We start from the raw sequence: 27,891 nt of genomic DNA, 5'->3' as shown, positions 1-27,891 counted from the left end.
GGTTGGCTGCCTAAAGCCAAACCTACACCTCCTTGGTTTTTCTTCCGCATTTTCCACTACAGCTTCCTGATCTGATTGTGCACATAGGCAAAAAGAGAAGCTGTATTGTCATTTAAGCATTACAAAACAGCTCTCTGCTTACATCAGTTATGGGGTACAGATATGGACCTCCAAGACGTTGCTGAACTAGAACTCCCATAATCTCTGTCCATTGGCTGTGTTTGCCAGGGCTGATGGGAGTTGTTCTTCAGCAATACCTGGAGAGCCAAAAGTTCCCCACCCTTGGTTTACACCCACAACTTCATTTAGAATAAGTTTCTTTCAACTCAAACAGATAATAGGCACTAATGCTCTGACCTTCTGACCTCCCCAGTGACCTTTTTTCGGTGGACGCTGAAAGATCGGATATGCAAAGCCATACCTGGTGGATCCAAGGTACTCTTAACTGTTTCTCATACAGCCTAAAACCTTTGTTTTAGCCAGTGTGGTGTAGTGGTTAAGAGCGGTAGTCTCTAATCTGGGGAACCGGGTTCGCGTCTCCGCTCCTCCACATGCAGCTGCTGGGTGACCTCGGGCCAGTCACACTTCTGTGAAGTCTCTCAGCCCCACTCACCTCACAGAGTGTTTGTTGTGGGGGAGGAAGGGAAAGGAGAATGTTAGCCGCTTTGAGACTCCTTAAAGGGAGTGAAAGGCGGGATATCAAATCCAAACTCTTCTTCTTCTTCTTCTTCTTCTTCTTGTTTCATTATATCTCCTCTACCACCCTCATTCTGAAGTTCTCCTAGATCACATCAAGCAAACATTAACATCCAAAAATACCATTGTCAATGTTAAGACTGAAACAAGTACTATATGTAAATATCAAGTCCTTGCATATCCAGCAATCCTTCCCCCCATCTAAATATCATTATTTACACTGTACTAGCAAGAGATAAACAAGAAAAAAAGATAAGGGAAGTATAATGGAACCCACTTCCTAAATACCCTAGGACAGCCTGTATAAACAAAGAAAACTTCCACACAGAAAATCTTAACTCCCTCCTAATAACGAACTACTAAAATATAAATCCACAATACAGCAGTGATGTTTGCAGTTAAGAACAACAACACATAATATTTCAGTGTTTCATTTGTAGTTATATGATTCTAGTATGGAATCCCCTACTGAAGGCTTATTTACTGAACAATTTCAAGTTTGGTCTTGTAAATGGCAAAGTACAAACGCACTGAAGAGTAGCATGATTTCCATAGATATTATTCATGTCAAAGTGCCGACCAACACCAGAACATTATCAACCATTTAGGACTCATCTAGATCAGTAAAGAAAAAATGTTTTATATGCTTTGTATATGCATTATAACACTGACACCAGATGGGGTTGTGGAGTTCCCTTTTCGCCAACGCGGTTTCACATACAAAGTTTACAACACGTTTTCCTGAAACGCTTCTTTGATGTGTCTAGATCCAGCCTTAGAATCACCATTTCCATACTATGGAATACTCTTCCATGAGAGATTGCACAGGCATCCTTGCTAACATTCAAATAAAAAAAAAATTCTTTCCAGTAGCACCTTAAAGACCAACTAAGTTAGTTCTTGGTATGAGCTTTCGTGTGCATGCACACTTCTTCAGATACACTGAAACAGAAGTTTCCAGACTCTTCTATATAGTGAGAAGGTGGGGAGGGGTATTACTCAGAAGGGTGGTGGGAATGGGTGATTGGCAGATAGCTGTGATGAGCCTGTTAACGACTCTTAACGACTGCAATAGGTTTTACAGGAAAAAGCAAGGGGTGAGAAGGTGAAAAATGGCTTTGTCATGTATAATGAGATAAGAATCCAAGGTCTTTGTTCAGACCAGGACTCTCCATGGTTTTAAGTTTGGTGATAAGTTGCAATTCAGCAGCTTCTCTTTCCAGTCTATTTCTGAAATTCCTTTGTAGTAAAACAGCTACTTTGAGATCTTGTATAGAATGTCCTGGGAGATTGAAGTGTTCTCCTACTGGTTTCTCTGTCTTGTGATTCCTGATGTCCGATTTATGTCCGTTTATTCTTTGGCGTAAGGTCTGGCCTGTTTGTCCAATATAGAGAGCTGAAGGACACTGTCAGAGAGAGCTGAAGGACACTTTCAAATAGTTATTAAAGAACTTTTTATGCCGACGCATCTATTCAGCTGCTTGAACTACAGACGTTCTTGGATTGAGATTGTCTGACTATGGTGATTCATGTACTGGTAACCTCAAGGCTTGACTGCTGCAATGTGGAGCTACCCTTAGCCCTGGTCTTGAGACTCTAGCTGGTGCAAAATACTGCATTGAGAGTGCTGTGGGTCTAGACTAAGCATGTAACTCTGGTGCTCAAAAGTTTACACTGTCTATATGCTACTGGACCAGTTTCATAGTAATTTGCAAGACCCTTAACAACTTTGCTACAGGATATCTTAAGGACCACTTAATCCCTTATATCTCTGCCTGATCACTGAGATCTTTGGGGGAGTCATTGTGTGCCCCCCCCCCCGCCCATGGCTCGGATGCTTGCCTCAGGAGCTGTGCATTCAGTATTGTACGCCCAATTTTATGTAACTGCATGTGGAACATCTGACTCTTATTGAATACTTTTTTCTTCCAGCAGGCTTTCTGGTTTTATAGTTTTAACCAATTTGCCCCTTTTCTCTATTCTATGTTCTGCAACCACCTAGTGATGATTGTAGTTAAGGAGTATATGAATTGCTTAGTTTAAATGAATGAAATAAAAATAATAGCATTGCCTTTATGAACATTATCACTAGTGTGGCCATATGGTGGCATTTCTGTATCTTGGGTCATGGAAACACTCAACATGCAGTGTTTAAAACCAGCAACAGCCTTCATCTTTCTTCTCTGGCAACTCTTATTGTCCAGGCACCAGAAACTATTCTTTAATTGCTGCCAGTGTGACTTTTTATAATTCAGATTAAATAAATCAAATTTTCTTCATTAAGATTCTAAGTTTTAATTTCTTGAAAACATAACAATACTAGATTTCTTTGCCTCTATATGTTCATTAGGACTAACCTACTGAAACTCAGAAAAGTTGTGAAATTTCTAAACTATCATACCTCTGGAAAAGAACAAAAGAGAAGAAAGTGAAGCAGGCAGAACTGAGCAAAGCAGCAGAAGCAGTTGAAACATGCCACACTCCCCTTTCTAATTTTGCCCAGGAACAAAGAAGTGAGCCTAGCAACAGTTTTTACCCAATCAGAGATCAGATAAACAGGTATGAGGCTCAGCTTCTCAACACCTCAGAAAGGCCAGCCTCCTCAAGCAACTTCTCTGATTGTGTACTGTAAAAAACTGACTGCCATTTCATAAGCTGAAAAGGAACATTTGCTTTCCTGCTCTATAAGATATAAGGCACAAACAAATGTTTTCATGTACAGGGCTGCCTCCACTTGTTAAATAAAAACAAACGTGTTTTCCTTAATTTGAAGAACTTTTGTACTATGAACTATTCATCTATTTAGCTTCCCTGTTTATTTTAGGTCTCTCTTTTCTGTTGGACCTTGGCACAGAAGTTGTTTCATTCTGTTCAATATATCAGCTTGTCCATCTAAAGTCTTGCTTATTAACTGAGATCTCATTGTACTGCTAAACATATAAATTCCAAGATACACTTAAGTACACCCCCAAAAAAGAAACATCCACCCAGTTTAATGCTGCTGTAGGTATTCTGGGAACATCAGCTGTTTTGAAAGCAGTATTGTAATTACTTAATGCTAAATGTGAGATTTATTTTCTACAACCCAGTTTATACTAGGATCTCGGCCTCATTGCCTTTTAATAAGACTGCATGGAATCCTTTGTCACAAGTGACCTGCCACTCATATAACCTCTAGTAACTCATATTTAACAGGACAACTATTTTAAGTACACCCAGTTTAGTTTCTAGAAAACATGTTTACAAGGATAGAGCTAAAAACCATGCTTAAAATACATACTATTCATTATCAGCGTAAAACCTTAAATAAAACTACTAAAACCCACCAACTTTTAAATAAGATTTTAAATAGATCCGACCAACCTTCGTAAATGCACATTCAAAAACAACATGCAGAAGGCCATGCAAACTTTGGTATGCTGAAATATGTCCTCTCCTCCCACAATATGTAGTGAAAAGAGATACTGTTCTTTGTTTCCAAAATGAAATCAATGTTATTTTCATAATGTTCTCAGAACTCATGCACTACAGGGGGAGGGGAAACAGCGAATGGTTATTGGGGAAATAAATGAAATTAGCAATTGCTCCCAAACAAGCAAATAAAGGGAGTGCATTTAGTTCTCTATCCTCATTAGCCACGTCTACCCCACCCCAATGATCTCTGATTGCCTAAGGAGGAGTCTCTTGATTTTCCCATCCCTTGAAAGCCAGCAGATACAGCTAGGATAGCCACACAGGTTTCCAGTCCAGGGAAAAGAGATGCACAGCGCTTCCTTATAATAGCATTCTTTCTAATCGGGCCATCACACACACACACCCCATTCTCTTAGTTTTATAGGGCTCAGAGCACTAGTTAGTGTAATTATCACAATACTTTTACAAGCTGGGGAAGAAGACCTGAGCAACTTTACAGAACTAACTGCAAGGCTAGATTAAAATGAGAATCTCAAGGATGCCTCACTCAAGGTGCTGAAACTGAGAACTAACACTACAATAATACAGATGCGATGGTGTGCTCTTGAGTCCACTCACAGAACTTTGGTTACTTGTCTCTCAGCAAGTTACTGCATGCTATCTACTGCTACACTCCACTACACAAAAGGACCGGCATGTTTCCATCTGTTCACACAACACTTCAAGCGCACACTGGACACATAAATAGCATTTCCCCCCAACTTGCAGCTATGTCAATGACCCTGGGGCATTTATCAGTTAAATCAAATCACCATTGCATTTAGGAGGATTAGAGCCAGTAATTAACTATCTGGAACTGAATAATGCTGCCTGACAGTCATTTCTCTCCTTCAAACTATATATAGGTGGCATCTAGAAATATATTTTTAAAAAACACTGTGAAAATGCCTTTTTAAAAAAAGAAAAATACATTGAATTTGGCATAGCTCACTTTCACCCTCTAGTGTCACATTTGTATATTGCACTTTAGAACACATTTAAAGGTAAAGGGACATTTAAAATGTTTTATTTGCAGCTGTATACCTGAGTCCATAGTCTGAACTGTCACTTTCATGTTCATTGTTTAGAAGTATCTGAAACATTCCCCATCACATGTACCTAGACAAGAAAGGCAATGCCAACGATTCAAGGCCAAGGGACAGGAGTGTAACCTGTTTCATAGCTGGCAGGAAAAAGTCTCCAATAGTTGCATTGCTGAGCTCCCAATCACATGCATATATTGTTACAAAGTGCTGAAGCAGTTTTAATAGCATTTGTGAGAATTTATTTTTGATACCTCCATACACCCCTGCTGCATCCTTCCTATTTGTTTATAAGCAAGCCAAAGCTTACAGGAGAGAACAAAAAGTTTGAGAAATTTGTTGTTTCCAAGAACCACATTAGGAAGTCAGTCACATAAGGGGCTAAAGATCCGCAACTTGAAGAATGTAAAGTGTATTGCCAGACACGTATCAGACATTTTCCCAATCTTGTAGTCTATAAATATACAGCATTCATGACCCTGGAATATTATTTGTGTACTATCTAGCTTTCTAGTCTTTATGCCTGGTGGCTGCTGACAGATGATAATTCCTTTTATGCACATCAATGAGCAGTAGCCATTTACCTAGCCTGTAACTATTTACCAGAACTACCTTTCCTCACTCACTTGCAAAGGAGAAAGCTTTATCTTTCAAACTCTCCCCAACATATTCTTGGAGACAGTTCTATCTACACACATCTCTAGATACGGTTGAGACGATCCTGCATATAATATGCAATTTTGTTCACTGCGTGGGTAGCAAATTAAAAGCCAGAAATCAAGATAGCCAGTATGCTCAGAGTAACATATGCTAAAATCTTCACACATACACCCCCACCCCTTGTTGCTGGCTTAGCCCTGGCAGGAGCGACCTCAGGGAGGCCTCCTACATAGACAAGCTGTTTGGTGACAGCTTATCAGGACTGGATAAATGACTAAAAGTGCTGCTTCATGCATTACAAAAAGTAATATGCACAGGAGGCACTCAATAAAGGAAGTGACATGAAGTCTGTATACAGTCAGCCATAAATGACCACTTTGTGGATTTAAATCATGCATGGTTTGACTGTGGGTCTCCTGCTGATCAGAAGGGAGGACATTTCCTGTTACCTGCACCCCCCCCAAACCCAGGCTATTGTTAAAGGAATTACAAATAGGAGGTGTGATCTTCTCTCCTATTCAAGATGCAAGAACAAAGAATGGATAATATATTACCTGCTACTCACTCTTCTAAAGTAAGTGCTTTGGAGCTCTCAGCATGAGTGGGTTCAGAGAGTGGAGAGTTCAAATAGGCATTTTAATACTTTTTGGCCCAGAGTTTGTTTTCTTGGCACAGAAACTCGATCCAGATTAGACAGAGGTATGGCTGCCTAGTTTTCAGGTCCATGAGGTACAGAATGGCTTGTTCTGGACTCCCTGGGAAGAACGAAGTGTGTAGCTTGAGGAGACTCCTTGATTCATCATCACTTGAGGCCCAGGTAGCTTCAGTGGCTAGGAACATCTACTTCCAGCTCTGGTGGCTTTGCCAGCTCCAGACCCTTCTGAATAAGAATAACTTTGCCACTGTACTCCATATTCTGATAACCTCCAGTTTAGACTTCCGCAGTGCATTCTACACAAGGCTTACCATGAAGGCAGTCCAGAGGCTGCAACTACAGCAGAAAGGGGCAGCCCAGCTCTTTGCTCAGATATCTTTAAGGACAAGCATAACACTTGTCCTGAAGCAGCTGCACTGGCTGCCAATTCACTTCCAGGGCCAGGTCAACATATTTAAAGCCTAAACAATCTGGGTTCCAAATACATGGAAGATTACTTCCTATATTGCAGTCAGCATTTGCAGAAGAGGGTTTATTATGTCATCTCCCTTGGAGGGGTGGGAGAGCTTTTTTCACAATGCCCCCCCCAAATTGTAGAACTCCTTCCCTATAGTGGTGTGTCAAGAGGGATCTGCTTTAGGCAATCTTTGATAATGCACTTCTCCTTGGCCTTTAATAGTCAAGCTATTGTTAGCATCCCCCATATATCATTGCATAATCTGCCCTGGGACTTTACAGTCAAGGGCAGGTACGGTAACTAAATGATGATGATGATGATAGAGGAGGAGGAGGAAGAAGAAGAGGAGGAGGAGAAGCAGCAGCAGCTATGATATGAGAAAGGGGTTTGAGCCCTTAAAGGTTTGGTACTACGTTTACGGTATTTTTATGAATCACATGTGTTCTTGTGTGGCCACATTGATATTATAGTGTATTTTTGCTGATGCTTTAAAATATGCTGTATGGATAATTCTGTATGAGATTAGCAACTGTTTTTGAATCAAATGAGAAAAACAAGTTCTATCAACTCTGGGGGACTCAAACCAAATATAAGCCTTGTCTGTGACAAAATAACTTTACTACATATGTTCAGTTTGCAAGAGGTCCAGTATACCAGATGGGTCACAGCTCTAAATATTGTGCTAAAAAGAAAAAAATAAAGATATGCTTCATATTAATCAAATGGAACTCAATGTATACATTTATAGACAGAAGCTCCTGGGGGAGCTGGTTCTGAAATGTAAACAACAGTTCATTTAAAATGCATCAAAATTTAAATTTGCCTGTTATTGAAACTAGGTTTTAAGCTCACTATATAGAAAGTTATTTTGAGCTTGTCAGCTATAAGTAACATTGTAAATATGGAGATTAATGGCAAAGTGTGTGGTTAAGGTGAGAACCAAAGAGCTCATTTTCCCTAAATTGGTTCTTTTCTATATCTAGGACTTGGCCTGAGAGAGGCAAACAGAAATAGTGTCTTGTGATGGATATTTACAGAATAAGTAACTCTCTTGTGTTTAGAATGTTTTCTGTATAGCTACATGGCTGGAAATGATAAAAGCATACACATGCCAAAGCCAGAGAACTGAAGATTAGCAAATAAATTCCAAATTGTTCTCTAAGACTGAAGCAGACTGAAGCATTGAAGCATACTATATATCTCAGGAGTCAGCAAACTTTTTCAGCAGGGGCCTGTCCACTGTCCCTCAGACCTTGTGGGGGGCCAGACTATATTTTTTGGAGGGAAATGAATTCCTATGCCCCACAAATAACCTAGAGATGCATTTTTAATAAAAACACACATTCTACTCATGTAAAAACACCAGGCAGGCCCCACAAATAACCCAGAGATGCATTTTAAATAAAAGGGCACATTCTACTCATGCTGATTCCCAGACTATCCGCTGGCCGGATTTAGAAGGCGATTGGGTTGGATCCAGCCCCCGGGCCTTAGTTTGCCTACCCATGATATAACTGGTCTTACTAGTTCAATGTCTTATTTGTACTGAAATAACAGTTGTACATATGTCACTACAGTCTCATCTAGAATTTCTCCTAGAGCCATTTCTGCTTTCAGAAACTGGTCATCTCACAACACTGTCCTGTTAGCTGATGTCACGCTAAATACTAAGGTTTGTGATCAATCGATTAGCATTCCTCCCCCCCAAATTTCAATTCTTGGAGGTCAATGGAGGCAATTTGCATTTTAAATTTCAGGAGATTCTTTTTAAAAAGACCTTTGCCTTCTACAATATTTTTTATCAAATGTTTGAATCCAAGCCCCCCCCCCCCCCAAATCTTGGTCTATGGTGATTGCCTGGGAATAAGGTAGTTTGAGGACATGTTTGGCTTAGGACTCTCAGCCATTCCAAAACCATTTAACAGAACTGTTTTAGTACTGTTGCACCATATCTCACATGATAACACTGCTAGTGAGAACAGCAGCACGTTGCCTTAATAGAGATAATGTGAATTGAAGGCAAAAAACAATTAGGTTTAAAGGGGAGACTGCCTCCCACTGTTTGGCTTCTCTGCCAAACTAGGCTGCATCAACGTAAGTCTTGTGCCCAGATCAAGGGATGTCATAGTACTGCTCTATTCTGCCTTGTTCAGACAACACCTGGAATACTGGGTGCAGTTCTGGGCGCCATTGTTTAGGAAGGATGTTGACGGGCTGGAATGTGTGCACAGGAGGGCAACTAAGATGATCAAGCATTTGGAAAACAAGCCTTTTGAGGAACAGTTGAGGTAGTTGGGTATGTTTAGCCTGGATAAGAGGAGACTGAGAGGTGATAAGATAGCCATCTTCAAATATCTAAAGGGCTGTGACATGGAAGATGGAGCAAGCTTGTTTTCTCCTGCTCCGGAGGGTTAGAACCAAACTAATGGCTTCAAGTCACACGAAAGGAGCGTTCAGCTAATCATATGGAAGAACTTCCGGACAGTAAGAGCTGTTCAAGAGTGGAATGGACTCGCTTAGGGGGTGAAAGATTCTTCTTCCTTGGAGGTTTTTAAGCAGAAGTTGGGTGGCCATCTGTCATGGATGCATTAGTTGAGATTCCTGCATAGCAGAGGGTTGGAATAGATGTCCCTTGGATCCCTTCTAACCCTACAATTCTATGATTCTCAGTTTTAAAATTTGACAAAGGATAAGTCCCTGCTGGAGAGCTCTATGGTCCAAAAATTACGTGTTTCTATAAAAGGTGGCGTACACTTCAGAAATGATAGACAGCAGTACATTTTTAAATTTCATGATAGATTGTGTTTAAGAAGCTTGTTCTTACAGTAAACTGAAGAACGCTTTGCATGCAAACTGTACACAAAGACAGTGTTCTAATTTTGGAGGTTACTTTTAATTTTTAAGGTATTTGTTTTAAAGTGACTGTTAGTCATTATGGGGTTTCTCCAGTAAAGTTATTTCTTTTTACCAGATAATTAAGATGCATAGATAATGTAGATGTGGTGTATGTCTTTGCTTAGATGGGTATTTTGTGATTTTGATGTTTTGAATTGTTTTTTATTGATTTGTTGTACTTACTGCATATTTATTTTGTATTAATATGCTTTTCACTGCTTTGGGGTTGGGGGGGGGACAAAAAACCATTAAATAAACCATTTTTTAAAGTGCCTTTTGTATGGTTAGGCCTTCTTACCATATTTACCACCAGCTTCAGTAAAATGCAGGCAATAACAGATCAACATGCTTCTCAGTAACTAGTTTTACCACCAGGTATTTTTTATATCCCCCAAACTTTAAGGAACTTCCTCTATAAAGCAGCTTACAATCTCCAATAAAAACACCACCTCTGACTCTAAAATATAAAAATAAAAAGTATGGCAATGTACAACTAAACAATAAACCAATATAAACAGTAAAGTACAGAAACAGAGGTTGAAGAACCACACCAGCAAGACTTAGCACCACTGCCTCCCTATGCAGTATTTGAAATACAGGAGGAAAGAAGGAAATGGATAGGTGGAAGGGAATAAATGTTATTGGAGAACACCAGAGTGAAAGGAGGTAGAAACTGCAGCAAAGTTGTGACACCAGCATCCAACATTTTTCTAATTCTGGCTGCTCTGGCTGCCTACCATCTTGCCCAGCTTTTGGCTATGAAAGGCAAGTAGGGATTTAGTCCAAGAGCATGTTGTCTCTTCCTCTTTAAGCAATTTAAAGAGTTGGGAAGAAGAGAGAGCATTGATAGATATGGACTAGAAAGAGCCGCTAAATGTTAAATCTGTTTGAATACAATGGTGATGATAATGATTTCTTAAATTTGTTAGTCACTTTATCTTGCCCAGGGCAACCCAAAGCATCTTACAACCAACCAAGCAGACAAAAAACCCAAGATAGATGCATTAAAACCAAGAGGAAAAAGAAAAACATTAAAAGCAGCCCACCCTCTCAGAAAACAGTTAAAGGCCAAAGGCCTGGTTATAGAGGGAAGTTTTCGCCTGGCACCTAAGGATATGTAACAAAGGCAACAGTTGAGCCTCCCTGGGGATAGTATTCCACAAGTGGGGAGACACTGCAGAAAAGGCCTGTTGTTGGGTTGTCACCCAACAGACCTCTTGTGGAGGAGGCACGAGAAGAAGGGCCTCAGGTGACGATCATAGGGTGCTTTCAGCTATGCAGGAAGACATGGAAAGTCTGATGATTGACTGACAAAGTGAAAGAGATGGGAAAGTGGTGGAACCAGGTGGGGTGAATGGCAGGTCTACTGCTCCACTGGTATGCAGAGGGGATCACACAGGTCATCTTTCCTCCACCACTGCCCTGCATCAATCTACCTTTCCCGATTCACTTAGACCCCTCTGTGCTTCTTCTACACCGTTTCTGTTTTCTTCTCCCTCCTGGGCCCAACACATACCTATCCTACGTCCGTCCACCATCCTTTATCCCAATTCATTTTAACAGTTATTCAAGGATTTTAGTGGGCAGCTGAACTTTAAACAGTTAGACAATATATATATTTTCCTATGTGTAATATTTTGGATGGGTGGACATTCAACGAAAACACCTGTAAGGTCTCAATTACAACTAAGTGTACACTTATGAGTAGAAGAAGCCTAGTCTTTAAGCAAGTCATTACTTAACAAGTAAACAATGATGGTTTTATTTCACAGCAATTGAGCAAAGTGTTTTAACTGTGCAGTTTCCACTGGGAGCAAAATAGAAAGGTTAACCTGTTTCCAGGCCAATGCCTTCATGTGGGAGAGAATTGCTTATCTGCTTCCCTTTGGAAAAGCTTTGTTTCATCTTGCATTTAAATGCTCTGAGGGCACAAAGATGTTTCCTGTTCAGTGATGTATCACAGCCAGATTTTTTATTCTTTCATAAGGAATTGTAATAAAAATGTATCGCAGTAATCCCAAAATAACTAAGCCAATTTCTAAACGAGAACCTCCAACACAGGCAAAATGTAATATTGTTATGTATTTATTCACTTTGTATTTGTTACCTGCAACTGCAAGGCAAGTTAAGGACATTTTTAAAAACAACATGCTTTACATTGAGTTACATGTGAAAACTGCTAGGAGAGGAGGAAAAAGTTTAAAAGGAATCCTTCTTAAATCAAGTGAGCATTCAATCCAGTGTATGTCTCACATCTGAGTAACATAGGAAATACAAAAATTATTTAAGTCTCACTTGTAGGAAGGTACAAAGGACAAGAAGCTGGGCTTTGCCCATTTTACCTCCTTTCATTTGCATTATTCAAGTACAAGAAAAGTTATTTCTGAAGGAACATAAAGATTTCTGTAGAAACACACAGTCTTGTTTTGATGTCTGAGAAGCAAAATTCATTCATCAGATACACAAGTAAATTTTCCTAGAGTTCTTGACCCAGGCAACAGCCCCAAAGGAAAAAATCACCATGACATCTTCATTGGAGAGATGTTCACAAATCCAATCTGACAATCACAGAGAAAGTCTGAAGTACACTTTGCCAGAAGAATAACACTTAAAAAGGAAAAGAAAAGCTGTGAGTAGCACATGGAAGAAAATACAGTGGTACCTTGGGTTACAAACACCTCGGGTTACAGACTCCGCTAATCAGGAAATAGTACCTCAGGTTAAGAATTTTACCTCAGGATGAGAACAGAAATCGTGCGGGAGGCCCCATTAGCTAAAGTGGTATCTCAGGTTAAGAACAGTTTCAGGTTAAGAACGGACCTCCAGAACGAATTAAGTTTGTAACCAGAGGTACCACTGTAATGTAAAATGGTGCATTAGTGGCTGCAAAAAGATTCAGAAGGGATTACGGTATTTAACTTCACTTATGTGCAGCAGGAAGTAAAAGAGCCTCGCCAGCAACTAAAAACATTAGTTGGCTACCAAGGCCAGTCAAAGCATGTGGATCTTTGCTTATAAGGAAAGGATTGCACAACTCTGCCTTTCAACTCTCTTTTATCCCTCTGATCTCCTGCTCTTGTATCTCCTTTAATATACTTTTTTACATGGCATGCCTACTTTTGTTTTTTAAACCTGACAATAAAGAACATGCTGGGTTTTGTGGGACTAACTGCCAAGTGTCTCACAGAAGATGTAAGGTGTGTGCACCTCTGTGGAATCTCAAGATCACTGTGGATGAATTTATATGGGTGTTGTTTTAAGGAGCAAATTGGAAACTTGGCATGAGGGCAATTTATATTAAACTCAGTAGAAAAAAATAGAATGCACACCTTGATTGTTTTTTAAACTAAGCACAGATCTAAGTACAGATCTGTCCCTGGAAACAACTGAATATATATAAATTCTTGTCATATGATGCCCTTTTCTATGACCCCCTGCCATCCCAGAGAGGTTCAGAAGGTGGCAACCAGAGAATGGGCCTTTTCTGTGGTGGCTCCCTGATTGTGGAATGCCTGACATCATCACTGCATGTCTTTAGGCACCAGACAAAAACATTCCTCTTTTACCCAGGCCTATGGCTATTAAATAATCTATGGCCTGTAAAAGTGTGGGGGAGAGGATTGTTTTTATGATGACTAAACTATCTGTCAGTGTGCTTTTTATAGCTGTTATCACTGATGTTTTGTAATGTGTTTTTAATGTTGTACACTGCCTTGAGGTCTATTGATAAAGTGTGGTATATTAATAATAATAAAAAGAAAGAAAGAAAGAAAGAAAGAAAGAAAGAAAGAAAGAAAGAAAGAAAGAAAGAAAGAAAGAAAATATTATACAGAGAGAGTACATGCTACTGTACTGGCTACCCACCAGCTCATAACCAAAATTTACTCTGTAATGTTATTTTCTTTTTCTTTTTTTAAAGAGCCGATTACTGTAACTTCTAGCTGCTTTCATTTAAAACATTTTCAAGTACCACAATTATTGTTACTTATTTCACTAGATTCAAAAACTAAGATTGTGTATAACTTTAAGAAAATTGTAATATCTGATGTGGGCACATGCTAAGCACATTTTTAGTAGCACTAATAATAAAATAAGATCTCGAGTAATTTCTGGTTATTAGGAGTATTAGCAAATCCTTTATTCAACACACACTCACAACACTCACACAGGCATAATTGCAATTAGTCTGTACTTTGGGTTGTATGGGAATGTATGCACACACACAGCAAGATGCAATGTAGTTAAGCTCTTGCACAGCTTCCTACGTGTGTCAATGTACCATTAGGTCTGAAAAACAACTAAGCATTGCCCTACCCACAAAAAACTCACATAGCACTCACCGTTCTCAAAAGAAACACACTTATTCATTCCCCTCATCCGTAGCCAACCCACCCAAATAATTTGCAAATACTGTAATTATGTTTGTTTGAATATGAAGTGTTGCATAAAAGGTTTCACTGAAACGCACAGAAGATTCTATCTTATTTTTAGGGGATAAACAGATTCCAGAGGTGTGATCTCCTCCAGCCAATCACAAAGCAAAGACACAATGCTGCCATTTCTCCACGTCCTATTACAGCAAAGGGTGGCTTGTTTTTCTGCTTTTGTCTGAGATCTTAAATGATGAATGGCTGCTTCAGGGAAAAGATCAAGCTGTGCAGTTGAGATTTATTATGAAAAGTAGATGGAACAAACAGCAAGTGTCAGAGTAGAAAACATGTTCCTCTCTACTGTTTGTATCTCTCTAAACCTAAACTTACAGGGCCAAATTAGGCAGGATAGCAGACGACCTCTAAGCAGAATCCGGTTTGCTGCTGAACCTCTTAAATTTTAAGAGTCTAAAAAGTGGAAGGGAGGGTGCTGAAGAACAAAATGAACAAGCAGGAGGAGCTGAAGCCTCTGCCAGCTCTTCCTCCACAAAACTATTTTAGAAAAAAGAGCCCACACTCACACGTCTCTGCCTATGTTCAACAAACATTATGGCTTTGCAAAAAGAAAAGAAAAGAAGGTAGTATATTTTTCTCTAAGCTGGGATTCCATAACCAGAAACGACCCCTACCAGGAGAAAAATGGGTAAAAGCAAGCAATTATGGCTGGACAAATGAAGATGTGAGAAGCTGAGCTTACAGCAGCACTGCAATTTCAGTAGGCATTTACTTGAAATGCACGTGTGAAATTCTCACAACCTAAATGCAGGTTTCATGTTCCTTCTGTTCAGATTTTAAAGCACATGAAACCATCCTCCAGGTACCTCAAACGGCTGTCCGCTTCTCAAACTTCCATTAACAAATACATTTGGGAACTATACTGGGGATTTTAATTTCTCAAAGCCGAGTCACATGCCAAAACATGGCAGAGTTACAGTGGACTTTTCTCTTCTGCTACCATTCACCTTCCTTACATCAAGACATGCCCATCCCTTTTGCCTGCCCCATCCATTATCTCTCCCCACTCCCCAAAACAAACCTCTAGCGTTGGTGTTCCACAAACTGGTGGTAGCAGTAGTTGTAGAACTCTTTCTCCTACGTGGCTCTTTATTTAAAGGTATTTTATATAATTTTAGTGGTAGATCACACAAAATAGTTCACAAAAGGCCATATAACAATAATCAGTGTTTGTTTTTTTAAAAAATATATAGTAAGAGGAAAATATGGCAGTTTGGAGCAAGCTACAATGGCCTCACCTCAGCTCCCTATGGGGCAAGATGGTCTTTCAGAAGTCCCTGTGGGGCAGCTGGGGAAGAGAGGGGCCAACACTGGGAGACGGATTGTAGCAGCTCGCTAGGCCATTTCTTTCTTCCCTGCTCTCACTGGGGCAAGCTGGTCTTTGGAAACAGCAGCAGGTCTATTAAGCTCCTATACACGCACCACATATATGGCTCATCTTGTTTCAACCCACTTAATGGTACACAGGAAGAGAGTGTTTTTGTTTTGTTTCAAATGTATATTCTCTTCTGCCAACCAGGCTCCCAGAATAGCTTATAGAAAACCAATAAGCTTACTGGTATTGATGTTACCAGCCTCCAATATATCAAACTGGTGGTATCCAACAGCGCATCTTTTTCTACCGCTATACATGGCAGACCAGCTGACTGCAGCAGAGGTAAAGCGTGGGGGGTGCAGCGGGGGCCGTGACCCCAGCCAGAATTTTGAGAGGGGGCGCAAACAGGCGTCCCCACAGCTGACTCCTTCATCGGAGCCTAGCTCCACACCAGAAGGAGCTGCGCCTTGGCTGCAGCGCTTGTGGCCTGGCGCAGCTCCACCCATCAGGTCAGGCCTGACCCAGGGGAAAAGAGCAGGCGACTGGGCGGCAGCACTGCCACCCACCCACCTCGGCCGTGGCACACCTGGTGCCCAGTAGAAGCAGCTCTGCTGCCGGGTCACTTCTAACCTGACAGCGGAGAGCAGCTCTCCTCAGCCGCAGGAGCACTGCTGCCGGGTCAGAAAGATGGCAGAGAGGAGGAGGAGAGTGGGCAGCAACTTCCCACTCCTCTCCTCACCCTGAACTGTGGCATGCAGAGGGTGCCCTATGCACCTCTCAGGGGCACGCTCCAAGTGCCCACCCCAGGCAGCACGGGCATATGCTCCGCCGCTGGACTGCAGCCAGGCAGGGGGAGATGCTAGGCACCAAGGATGGCTCCTGAACATCGCCTGGCTAATTTTGAATGCTGCTCCAAAACCTGATGTAGCTGGTTGGGGGACCCTGTGGAGTAGATTGAGAGGGTGCAGAGAGCTGCGGCAAGGAAAAGGGGAAGTCTCCTCATGTCCAGCAGTGTGATGTCATATCTTACCCCACACAGGCAGCACACTGCAATGTATTTCTGTTTATTTGGAAGTGAAATCATATTTCTTCAACAATGACATCTAATAAATGGCTTCCCCCCGTTTCACATCTTTTTACATCTATAAAATGTAAGGGGCCAGTCCTCAAACATCCAGCTGATCCATGCCCTATTTACCTCAATGGCTTGTGCCGGAGGTGTTCCTGCAGCTACCAGCCGAAGGGAACAACAACAGTGTTGTATAACAAGTATAAACAAGTGTACATGCTTCATAGTTGCTAAGCTGAATAAAGCACGGATATTAAGAGCAGTAGAAACAGCTTTTATTTTCGTAGTTATTTTATTACTAGAAATTACACACTGAAAAGTCCACCAATGTTAAAATTCACAAAACTATAGTAGGTAATTAGTTAGGACTACAGTCCTATTCCCTAGGTTCCAAACCTGCCATAAACCACAACACTTTTTAGAGGTTGAGACTATCCCAAATTTACACTTCTGTTTATAAAGGTTATTATACCAGCTACTTTCCACAAGCAAACATTTCACAAGTAACAAGTGTACTTTTATTGACCTTTGGGGGGGGGAACTCAGCTCAGACAATGTTTCCCATATTTAGTTTTGCCGATATTTTGGGGAAATAAAAGGACTGTGTAAGCAAAGTCTACATACAGAGCTTGTTGCAAGACTACAACTTTCATATTTAATATGAAAATCTATTAACTGTGTCTTTAAAATATGAGCACCAATTTCTCTCAGGAGTTAAGCATTGTTACCCACAGAGTAGACCTCTTGGTTGCTCACCCCCAGCTGTATCAGATTGTATCTTAGCCTGCTTCCTGCAGCTGTAGGCTAGACAGAGCCTCCATACAGGTTTGCGGACCTGAATATACATATGGAAGTACTTTCATATACCTTTCACTCCAATGATCCAGTTTCCATAAAGCTACCTTAAATTATTCTACCCTGAGAAACTAGAGCAAAATTTCCTATTTACCGTTGTCTACATATTATGATAGGGACACGGGTGGCGCTGTGGTCTAAACCACTGAGCCTCTTGGGCTTGCCGATCAGAAGGTCGACAGTTCGAATCCCCGCAATGGGGTGAGCTCCCCTTGCTCGGTCCCAGCTCCTGCCAACCTAACAGTTCGAAAGCACACCCAAAAAGTGAAAATAGATAAATAGGTACTGCTCCGGTGGGAAGGTAAACAGCGTTTACGTGCATTGCTCTGGTTTCGTTGTTTCGTTGCACCAGAAGCAGCTTAGTCATGCTGGCCACATGACCTGGAAAAACTGTCTGCGGACAAACGTTGGCTCCCTCGACCTGTAAAGCGAGATGAGCGCCACAGCCACAGAGTCGTCCGCGACTGGACTTAACTGTCAGGGGTCCTTTACCTTTTACCTTTTTACATATTATGACATGTTCACCATTTTGTACAACTTCAAAGCTTTCGAGCCCTTTGGACACCTATAACCAATGACACTGAAAGGAGTGACATCTGCTGTTAGTTGTACACCAGTGGCAACTTAGGTTGCAGCAGTCCCTTGCATGCCAGCACCTATGTAAGTTTTACCCTATGCAATGGGTGTCGCTTTCAAAATAAGCATTGTAAAGAAAACCTGAAACCATCTCACATCTAATGAACGCAGAATATTTAGTTAAAAACAATGAAGTCACAGTGCCCCCAAGTGAGGGGGAAGGAGAAGTAAGCAGAATTCATGCAGCAATGAGAATGTCCAGACCTTCAACATGCAACTGGTGCAGCTTTTCCGTTCAGCAGGTACTAATGCATGTCTAGATCACATGTCCAGTCCTTGGCCTAGCTAGATTAATGTCATGCTTGGATTTAAGGGAAATTAGTTTTGAGTTCACTTCTTTTGTTTTGCTTTTCTACCACTTATTTAGATTTGAAGGTAGTGTTAATGAGCTGGATTAGCCCTTCATGCCCCCAAAGTCACTCCCTTACATCCAGTCATGGTGTTCATCACTGGACAGGAATATCCTCTTTCCTGCACTATCTATGCGCTTTTGATGTCTGCCCCTATAATTCTAGAAAGATTTCCCCTGAAGACTCCAATCTGAACATGGTTAAAAGCATATACTGGTAAGTATTTTTATATTAGCTTTCTGTTGTCATAGCCAAGTTGTCCTATATGCATTGGGAGGGAAGGCGGTTTCACTTGTCATTTTTACTCATCCAGCTTCTTAAGCCTGGAGAGGGAGCTATATCTTTTTGAAGCAAACTGTTCAGGGGATAATTTCTGGTCATGGCATCATCACTAGTTGGTGCCAATCTTTCAGTTCCAACAGAAGACCAGCTTATAGCTTTTGGATGAATATGTGTATCTGCATTCTGTAAATAGCTTTATTTGCTGCGTAGGCTTCCTCAACCTCGGCCCTCCAGTTGTTTTGAGACTCCAGTTGTTTTGAGACTACAATACCCATCATCCCTGACCACTGGTCCGGCTAGCTAGGGATCATGGGAGTTGTAGGCCAAAAAAACATCTGGAGGGCAGAGGTTGAGGAAACCTGCTCTTGTTTGTTTTTATATTTTGACTGACTAGATTGGGGTTGGACTAGATTACCTTTGGTGTCCCTTCCAACTCTACAATTCTATGAAAATATATAAACACAGTGGGAGCCTCTGGCGTACGATGGGCCTCTAGGTTAGGTTACTGAAATGCATTATACGCAGGGCTGCCTCTGAGAGACAGAATTCAGCGGCCAGGTTGCTCACCAGGGAAAGAAGGTTTGAGCATGTAACATCAATCTTGGCCTGACTGCACTGCCTGCCTATCAGTCTATGGGCCCAGTTCAAAGTACTGGTTTTGACCTATAAGGCCTTATGTGGCTCAGGACCACAATACCACAAGCGCTGCCTCTACCCTTATGAGCCTACCTGAACCCTCCAATCATAATCTGAGGTCCTTCTTCATGTGCCCCCTCCATAAAAGGTCCGGAGGGTGGCAACACAAGAACGAGACTTTTCTTCAGTGGCTCCTTGCCTGTAGAATGCTCTTGCCAGGAAGACCTTCCCTGGTGTTTTTGTTACATATCTTTAGGCACCAGGCAAAAAATTTCCTCTTCTCATAGGCCTTTGGCTAACAATCTATGGCCTTTTAAACTGGGGAGGGGGGTGTATTGTTTTGTTTGTTGTGTATTTTTGTTTTTAAATCGTGATGAAGAGCAGTATAGAAATTTTAAAAATACAAAAATATAATAAATAAATTTAATATTTGCTGATAGCTTCTCTTTTAACCTTGGGGGCCACATAAGGAAAACTCATCTTTTTTGTTGGGTGTGTATAGTTTAAGAACTCTTGCTCAATGCAATCAAAACAGAAATCATTTTTTGGCTTGAAGTGGAAACAAAGTTTCACTTGGGATAATCACAAACACTGAAACCAAAGCCTGAAAATGAACTCTTTTCGGTTTCCAAAATACTGTGGTTAAGACACCCTCTTTTTTCCAAATGAAAGCAATAGCTAATATAAATCAAGTAGAACAACAATGTTCTGGGAAACGGGGGGAAAACAAAGCCAACAGACTGTTGCGACTCTAAGCCCAAACGGGAATATTTCAGCAGGCACACACATTCTTTGAATTCATTCTGATAGTTCAGGAATATAATTTATACTTATACATAGCTCTGTTAAAACCAAACAACTTTTTTTCTTTGCCTCTCACAAGCTAGAGACAAGGACACTTGCCTGGTTAAGAAAGTCACAAATGAAGTTAACTGAAGCAATATGCCATGCTCAAAACAATTAGGACAGCAAATCAACTTGCTTAGCTTCATACCCATTCTCTAGCTTTGCATTTCGAAGTAAAAAGTGTGAAAACCGACATCCAAATTAGCTCTGCGCTTCATCATCACAATCGCTGTGGTGACACAGTACCCTTGGCTGTATTTGCTCCTTTATCAGTTTGGGGCTGGGAAGAAGCATATCTTGTTGTTTTGCATGACTGAACATTTCTCCACAATCTAGGAACTGCACAGCCCTTTAAGATAAGGGCCAGACTTTTGCCACAGGCATCTGAAGCCTGATCGCATGGAGCTTTTTAATTTCTTCCAAGGGCAGAAATCTTCCAGGCAAACTTCACACTGGGTGGGAGAAGGAAGAGAACAACAAAAACTGACAAAGCTTTTTTTCACAGGAGAGCCAGCTGCTGTAAACATACATTTCATTATCATTTGGCAGCAGTTCAGCCAGATGACAGTCAGATACAAGGCATGCAAATCCTATGACCTAACATAACCCAAGCTAAAAACACAGCAGTGCAGACCTGTCTTCTCCAACCTGGTGCTCTCCAAATGTTTCGACAACTCCTCCAGGCAGCCCCAGCCAGCTTCCTTGTTTAGAAATCCTGGTATGCTTAGAAAGATGTAAAAAAAAAGAAGAACCACAGCTATCAGTCTCCTGACTGTGCTGCCAAGAAACATTATACTGTAGTTGCAACTCATTTTAACTATGCATCTTTGTAATTAATATTTTTTCACAAAAGTTCAAGCAAGTTCAAAAAAGGACAAACAAAATGATTAAGGGGCTGGAGCGATTCCCCTACTGCAGCATTTGGAGCTTTTCAGGGTAGAGAAATGGCAAGTAAGAGGTAACATGATACAAGTTTTTAAATTATGCAGGGCATGACAGAGAAAACTGTTTCTCCCTTTCTCATAACAGTAGAGTTTGTGGGCATCTAATGAAGCTTAATGTTGGAAGGGTCATGACAGATAAAAGAAAGTAATTCTACACAGAGCGCATAGTTAAACAATGTATGGAAACAGAGGAGCTGCCTGTAAGTTCCACAGAGTTCAATGGGGCTTATTCCCAGGTGAGTCGGGTATAGGGTTTAAGCCTTAAACACCTTCAGTATGCTACATGGATAATATCCAGTCCCTAACCAAGTATATGCCTCAAGTTCAAAATAAAAAAAATTTTAGTGGCCCAGAGTGTCTTCCATCAACTTCGGTTGGTGGCCCAGCTATGCCCTTATCTGGACAGGGATAGCCTAACTGCTGTTGTCTATGCCCTGGTAACCTCAAGGTTAGATTACGGCAATGTGTTATATGTAGGACTACCTCTCAAGCCGGTTCAGAAACTTCAGCTGATGCAGAATTCAGCAGCCAGGTTGCTCACGGGAGCAAGACGGTTTGAGCATATTACATCGATCCTGGTCTAACTGCAGTGGCTACCAATTAGTTTCTGGGCCCAATTCAGAGTGCTGGTTTTGACCTATAAAGCCTTAAACGGTTCAGGACCACAATACCTCAAGGACCGCCTCTTCCTATATGAACGTACCCAGACCCTGAGATCATCTTGAGGCCCTTCTTTGTGAGACTCTTCCTCGAGAGGTCAGGAAGGTGGTAACATGAGAACGGGCCTTCTCTGCAGTAGCTCCCCGTCTGTGGAATGTTCTCCCCAGGGAAGTTTGCCTAGTGCCTTCACTATACACCTTTAGGCGCCAGGCAAAAACATTCATTTTTGACAAGGCCTTTGCCTGACCCGATCAAGATCCTATACCCTTTTAAAAATGCTGGCTCTTTTTAGGGTTTTTTTATTGGGTTGTTGTTTGTATTTTGATTTTATGTATGTGATCCTTTATGTGAACCGCCCTGAGACCCTTGGGCATAGGGCGGTATAGAAATAAAATAAATAAAAAAAATAAAATAAAATATATAATGTATAAAAAGAAGAACCAACTTACTACAATTTAATGTAAGCAGGGAAGGTAATGGAGATCTCCTGACAAATGAAACTCAAAAAAGATGACCATTGAGATTTAGCTCTAAGTTCTCATACCAAGGCAAAATATTTTATTAAGGATTGCTGCCCTATATTACCAGTAACAGGGTAATCAAGACTCTGAAAATATTTTAACCCATATTGTCATGTATTTTTGTTTTGTATTAGCAATTGTATTACACAAACAAGAGAAAAAGTTTGTGTAAACAGTCATTTAAACATCAGATTTGCACAAGTCATTGATCTACAAGTTGGTTTTTTTTTAAGTATCTACTGAAAGGATAAACAACAACCTGCACAGGATGCAGAAAAACTGTATGCCTTATAAATAATTTAAATATAAACTTTCTTAAAATGAGAGACTCATTGTTTTTCGGGTTTTTTAAAAGTTGCTTTAGTATTGTTTTCTTTATTGTTCCCTTATTTGGGTATTTTTAAACTAAAGAACCAGTTTATAATTGTCTGTTATTGTGATTATACATCCTTATTTCCAACAAGCATATTCTGATCCTATTTTTACAATCAGTATATCAAGCGACTAAACTACCAGTCTATTAAGCAATCGAAATAATTTATATAGCACAGACAAACAAAAAAGAAAGGAATTTATAAGAAATAATTCAAAGTGCCCACAAATCCTTCATTTCAATGAAAACAACCATTAAGCCAAGACTTGAAACTGCATCTGAGGTACTGCAAATAACCACTCATTACAAAAACATACTGAAAGAGATAGTTGACTGTTCCTTTACTGAATGTTTCACTTGGAGAGGCAAAGTACCACATTAAGCACAATGCTTTTAAGTTGGCAGAATGCTTGGAAAATTCTGCTCTCAGTTTAGGTTTACAAATACTCCTCTACATAAACCTTCCTGCCTGGCCCATCCTAAGAAGCAAATGTCAAAGGCATAATCCTAAACATGTCTACTCAGAAGTAAAAGGGTTACTCCCAGAAAACCTTCAACAGGAATGCAGCCTTAAAAAGCATTCTTTCCAGCAACCTTCTAAGTACTATAAGCAGCACTGTAACACTGTAGGCTTCTATTAGTCAGACTGGAGGAGGCCAAGAGTAGATCACAGACCACTGGTAGACCCAGACAATAATTCCTCTTGCCACACTAATAATGGTAAGTGTGGAACCACCTAGCAGAAAGCATTATCAGAGGACCTCCTTCTTCCCAATATTGAAGCTGCAGAGGGAAGCAGGTTTATTTTACAGTGGTACCTCGGGTTAAGAACTTAATTCGTTCCGGAGGTCCGTTCTTAACCTGAAACTTGAAGCACCACTTTAGCTAATGGGGCCTCCTACTGCCACGCCACCGGAACGTGATTTCTGTTCTCATCCTGAAGCAAAGTTCTTAACCTGAAACACTATTTCTGGGTTAGTGGAGTCTGTAACCTGAAGCGTATGTAACCTGAGGTACCACTGTATTTAAGAAAATCTATATACCGCTTCACTGTAGCAAAACCGCCAATCAATTTACAAGAAATATTATTTTTTTAAATAAAAACAGTTAAAACAAGGAATTAAAAACATTATAAAAAATTAAATCAGCAGCGAACTAACAAGATGTCAAGATAGGCTTGCCTAAACAAAAATGTTTAAAGCAAGTTCCAAAAAAAATACAGCATCTGCCTGATGACAATAGGCAGGAAGTTCCAAAGCGAAGGTGTTGCCAGACTAAAACAATAATTTATTACAAGCGCAGAACAAATATTATGTGGCACCTGTAACCTTGTCAGTTCCAAGGAATAGTTCAAGTAGTTTTGTGGTGCTCCAAAACTAGGAGGAAGGCTGGAAGTTTTGGGGACAGCCCTGTGACCAAAGGATCCAGGCAGCCTTGGCCATGTAAGGCCAAACTGACAAGCAATCTCCACTATGCCATTGGCTTTTCCTGTCCCAGGCTTCCCTACACCTCAGCAGGAAACGTGGACAGCAGGAAGGGGTAGCACCCAACCAGACATGATCTCCACTGGTCCCTACATGAAGAAAGTGGGGACAAAGCTGGTACACTTTCCTGCCCAGCATCCTTTCCCTACAGAAAGGATTGCCAAGTGGGGAACTGATGACTACAATTTTTGGCTGGACCTGCAAGGCCAGGCAAAAATGGTAGATTATTAATTTCCATGGACCACCCGCAGGGGTAGTCAACATGGTGTCTCCACATGCTGTTGGACTACAACTCCATCAGCTCTGACTATTGGCTATGTTGACTGGGAATAATGGGAGTTGTATTCCAACAACATTGGTAAGACACCATGATGACCCCCAATGGACCATAGAGCCTGCTGATAGCTGGGATACTTTCAATGAATACTGGACTAGGTGGACATTGATCTTATCCAACAGGGTCTTTCATATGCTCTCAGGCAACAGTGCCTGCTCAGGTTAGCAACGTAGAGGCCCAGATCAAACAATATTTCCTCCTTGAACTTCTACTTATGCACAGCTATTACACTTTCTTAACCTGCCCACCAGACACACCTGTTGCATAAAACACTCATACATCAATGCAATATCATATGCAGTCCTGAAAAGTGTTAATGAGTTCCCTCATTCGGTCTCAGAATCAATTGCACCTCAATTTTGTCCTGTGTGTGGTGTGTTCAAGTGTTATCACCATGCACTGAAGTGCTGTGATCATGAAAAGAAAACACCATCCCATTTCCCTTCTGGACACTGGGCGAGTGGGGGGGGATAACTAGGGGGAAAGTTCAGTTATATGATATGAATCAGACATGTGCTAAAGTGTTGAGATCCTGAGGGCCACCGTACATGAGACATTTAGCACTGAGCATGCCCTTCAGTACTAGCTTTTCTGTAATGGGTGTGTGTCAATCTGAACTTATTTCCATGGTTTATCACTGTAGAACATTTATAATTCATGCTGAGTGGGTAATATTATGGTATGAGCATGTATAGCAGGACTACTAATAGTGATAACTAACTTTGTAGCTTTACTATATTGTTGTATTTGTCAGAACTTCTGGCTTTATAAACCTGTAACAACAGAGTTGAGTCATGGCTGGTAGCACGGTGACAGAACAGGAACTATATTGGAAACACTCATATTTTAAAGCAGGCTGACTTAATATTAAGCTTAATTTCTGTCAAGTTCATTGTGAAAATCCAGTGCATTTTTTTCTCAGTAGTATTCAGTTGTCCATTTACCTCAGGGGTGGGAAAATGGATCTGCTCTGGGGTGCTGGTCAGATTATCTCCCTCACCCTGCACTTACGAAGTTTGTCCACCTGTTGATTTGCCTGATGTCACAATGCAATGAAGTGACCTCTTTTGTCCACCCACCTTTTCAGAAGCTCCTTTCAAACAGCTATTTTCTACAGTGATTGGCAGGTCTTCAGAAACCCCTTATAAAGAACCGTCTGGCCAGGTGCTTTGCAGGCACAGCCAGTTGGAGATCCCCTATATGACATCAGGTATAGGGAAGTGAACATGACCTGGCCAGAACTGTCTCATGGGCCAACTACGGAGGCCTGTTGGTCCCAATTAGGCCTGCAGGCTGGAAGTTCTCTACCCCTGCTTTAACTAGATAAAAAGGAATAAGTCTTGGCAAAATCTGCCACATGGAAGAATAAAAGTAATAATCTTCATCCCAATTAAAATTTGAAGGGCACAATGACCTTGCAAAGGTTGGAGGATTTTGACCTTTATTTCAGGCAAGTAAATTCAGTCTCAGTCAGTTTTATTGCACATAGCCAAAGGCTGCCGCAATGTACACAGAATTATTTCACAATTAAAAGAAAATATACTGAAGTAGTAAAAAAAAGACTTAAAACGGGGAAGTAAATTCAGTGGCGGAGCTTCATGCTCCCGCACCGGGGGGGGGGGGCAGGGCTGGCACACGTCCCGGGGGCGTGGCATGCCGCCTGCGGGGGTGTGGTGCCCAGCACAGGTGGGGCAGCCGTGATGGCACCCCACTGAGCTGGCGCTGTGGGGGGGGCGGTGCGCTCCCCCCGCACTACTCTTCCTCCACCAGTGAGTAAATTAACTGCTGAACAGGTCAATGGGACCTGTTAGAATTATACTGCAAGTGTAACATTATTTACTTGCATAGAACATAGTTACTATCAACTGCTAATTCCAATAGAAAAGGAATGGAGATTATTTGCTGGAATGTAATTAATCAGCACTGCTACTGTTCCACAGGTCTCCAATGAAGCACAATTTCCAAGCAAACACATTGGAACATTCATTTGTTAACTATATTACTATGAGCAGATGGAGAACTTGCTCAAAGAGCCACTTACATAGGCAAAGGTTTTCCCAAAGGTGCATTAATGTTTACTGCATAATCCAGATAAGGTTAGGGGATTTTATTTTGTCAACTGGACGCTAATGATGTTGTGTGTGGGTAAATCCTAGTTCAATTTCCCTTAAGAAGACCACTGCTTAAATTTTCTTACATCCCAGTGCAAAACAAATTTTATTAGAATGAAATCTCATCAATCATTTACTCAGAGGTCAAGGTTTGGCAGCAGTAGAAGAAACAGACCTAAATCCTTGACAATCCTGGTGAAAGGATCTCCAACATCAGTTTTGAGAAAGACTCCGTCTGCACCCTTGAGCCAGGCAGCAAAAGTAGCTGCATGATACAATTCGGCTTAAGACAGCTCCCCGCTGTATCACGGTGACCTTGGTCCCTAACTTTGCTTTACCTCACAGGGCAGTTGCAAGGGTGAAAGGAGAAAATCCCATGTGCCTTGAGCGCCTTGTCTTACCATCTAAACACGCGCACACAAAACTTTCGTCCTGAAGACACCCAGGCAGAAAGAAGCGAGGCCTTCAGAACTCAGCGAAACTTATTCCAAGGAAAAGAGTTGCCAACTTGGAGACGCTCCCCGAAGAAAGCACAGGAGCCGAGTATTTACCTGAACGCTCATCAGGATGGCCTCGCTCTTCTCCCTCACGTCACGGAAGGGGCACCTCTTGGACAGCATCAGCAGGCGGGCGAGCATTTCGTTCAGCCCGCCACGAGCCCCGCTGGGAGGCGGCGAGAGCCCTTCCGCCGCCGGCGACGCCGGAGGAGACGCGGCTTCTTTGGCCGGAGCCACCGCCTCGCTCTTCTTCAGGACCGCCTGCCTTATGCTCTCCATGGCGCTGTCTCTGGCGCTGCGCTCCCTGCTGCACAGCCCATCCCACCTCACCTCTCCATCTCGGTCGGCCATTGTCAGAAAGAGATCCCCGCTCTTCGCTCTCCCGAGACTCAGTTCTCCCAGGCGGCCGCCGCCATCCTCCTCCTCCTTCTCCCCAGAAGAGAATATCAGAAGGCGGCGGCAGCGGCGCTGATCGGGGTCTTGTCCTGCTCCTTTCCGCCACTTCCCTTCTTACCCGCCAGCCCTCATTATAATGACCGGGTGCCGAGAAGCGCTTCGCGGCTTTGTTGCAACCAAGCGCTATATAAATATTGCGAAATAAAATACGTCTCGCTCCCTGAGGCGCCTCCGTTAGGCTGCGAGAAGCTCGGCTTGCAGAGTCCCAGCACTTG

General features: G+C 41.6%; 1 protein-coding gene across 3 annotated transcripts in view; it reads right to left on the bottom strand.

Annotated features, from left to right (window-relative positions):
- SESN1 (sestrin 1) overlaps positions 1-27,572 on the bottom strand; it is a 45,521-nt gene extending 17,949 nt beyond the window's left edge. For all 3 annotated transcript variants that reach the window (XM_081904758.1, XM_081904759.1, XM_081904760.1), the window contains exon 1: positions 27,275-27,572. In XM_081904758.1, coding sequence (XP_081760884.1) covers positions 27,275-27,571 — 297 coding nt within the window. In that variant the 5' untranslated portion in view covers position 27,572. The remainder of the gene's footprint in view (positions 1-27,274) is intronic.
- Between the last annotated feature and the right edge of the window lie 319 nt (positions 27,573-27,891).

Source organism: Podarcis melisellensis (assembly GCF_964234715.1).
Source record: "Podarcis melisellensis genome assembly, chromosome: 3".
NCBI classification, from domain to species: Eukaryota; Metazoa; Chordata; class Lepidosauria; order Squamata; family Lacertidae; genus Podarcis; species Podarcis melisellensis.
Note: the sequence above shows the minus strand (reverse complement) of the source record. Positions and strands in the feature narration are given on the sequence as shown.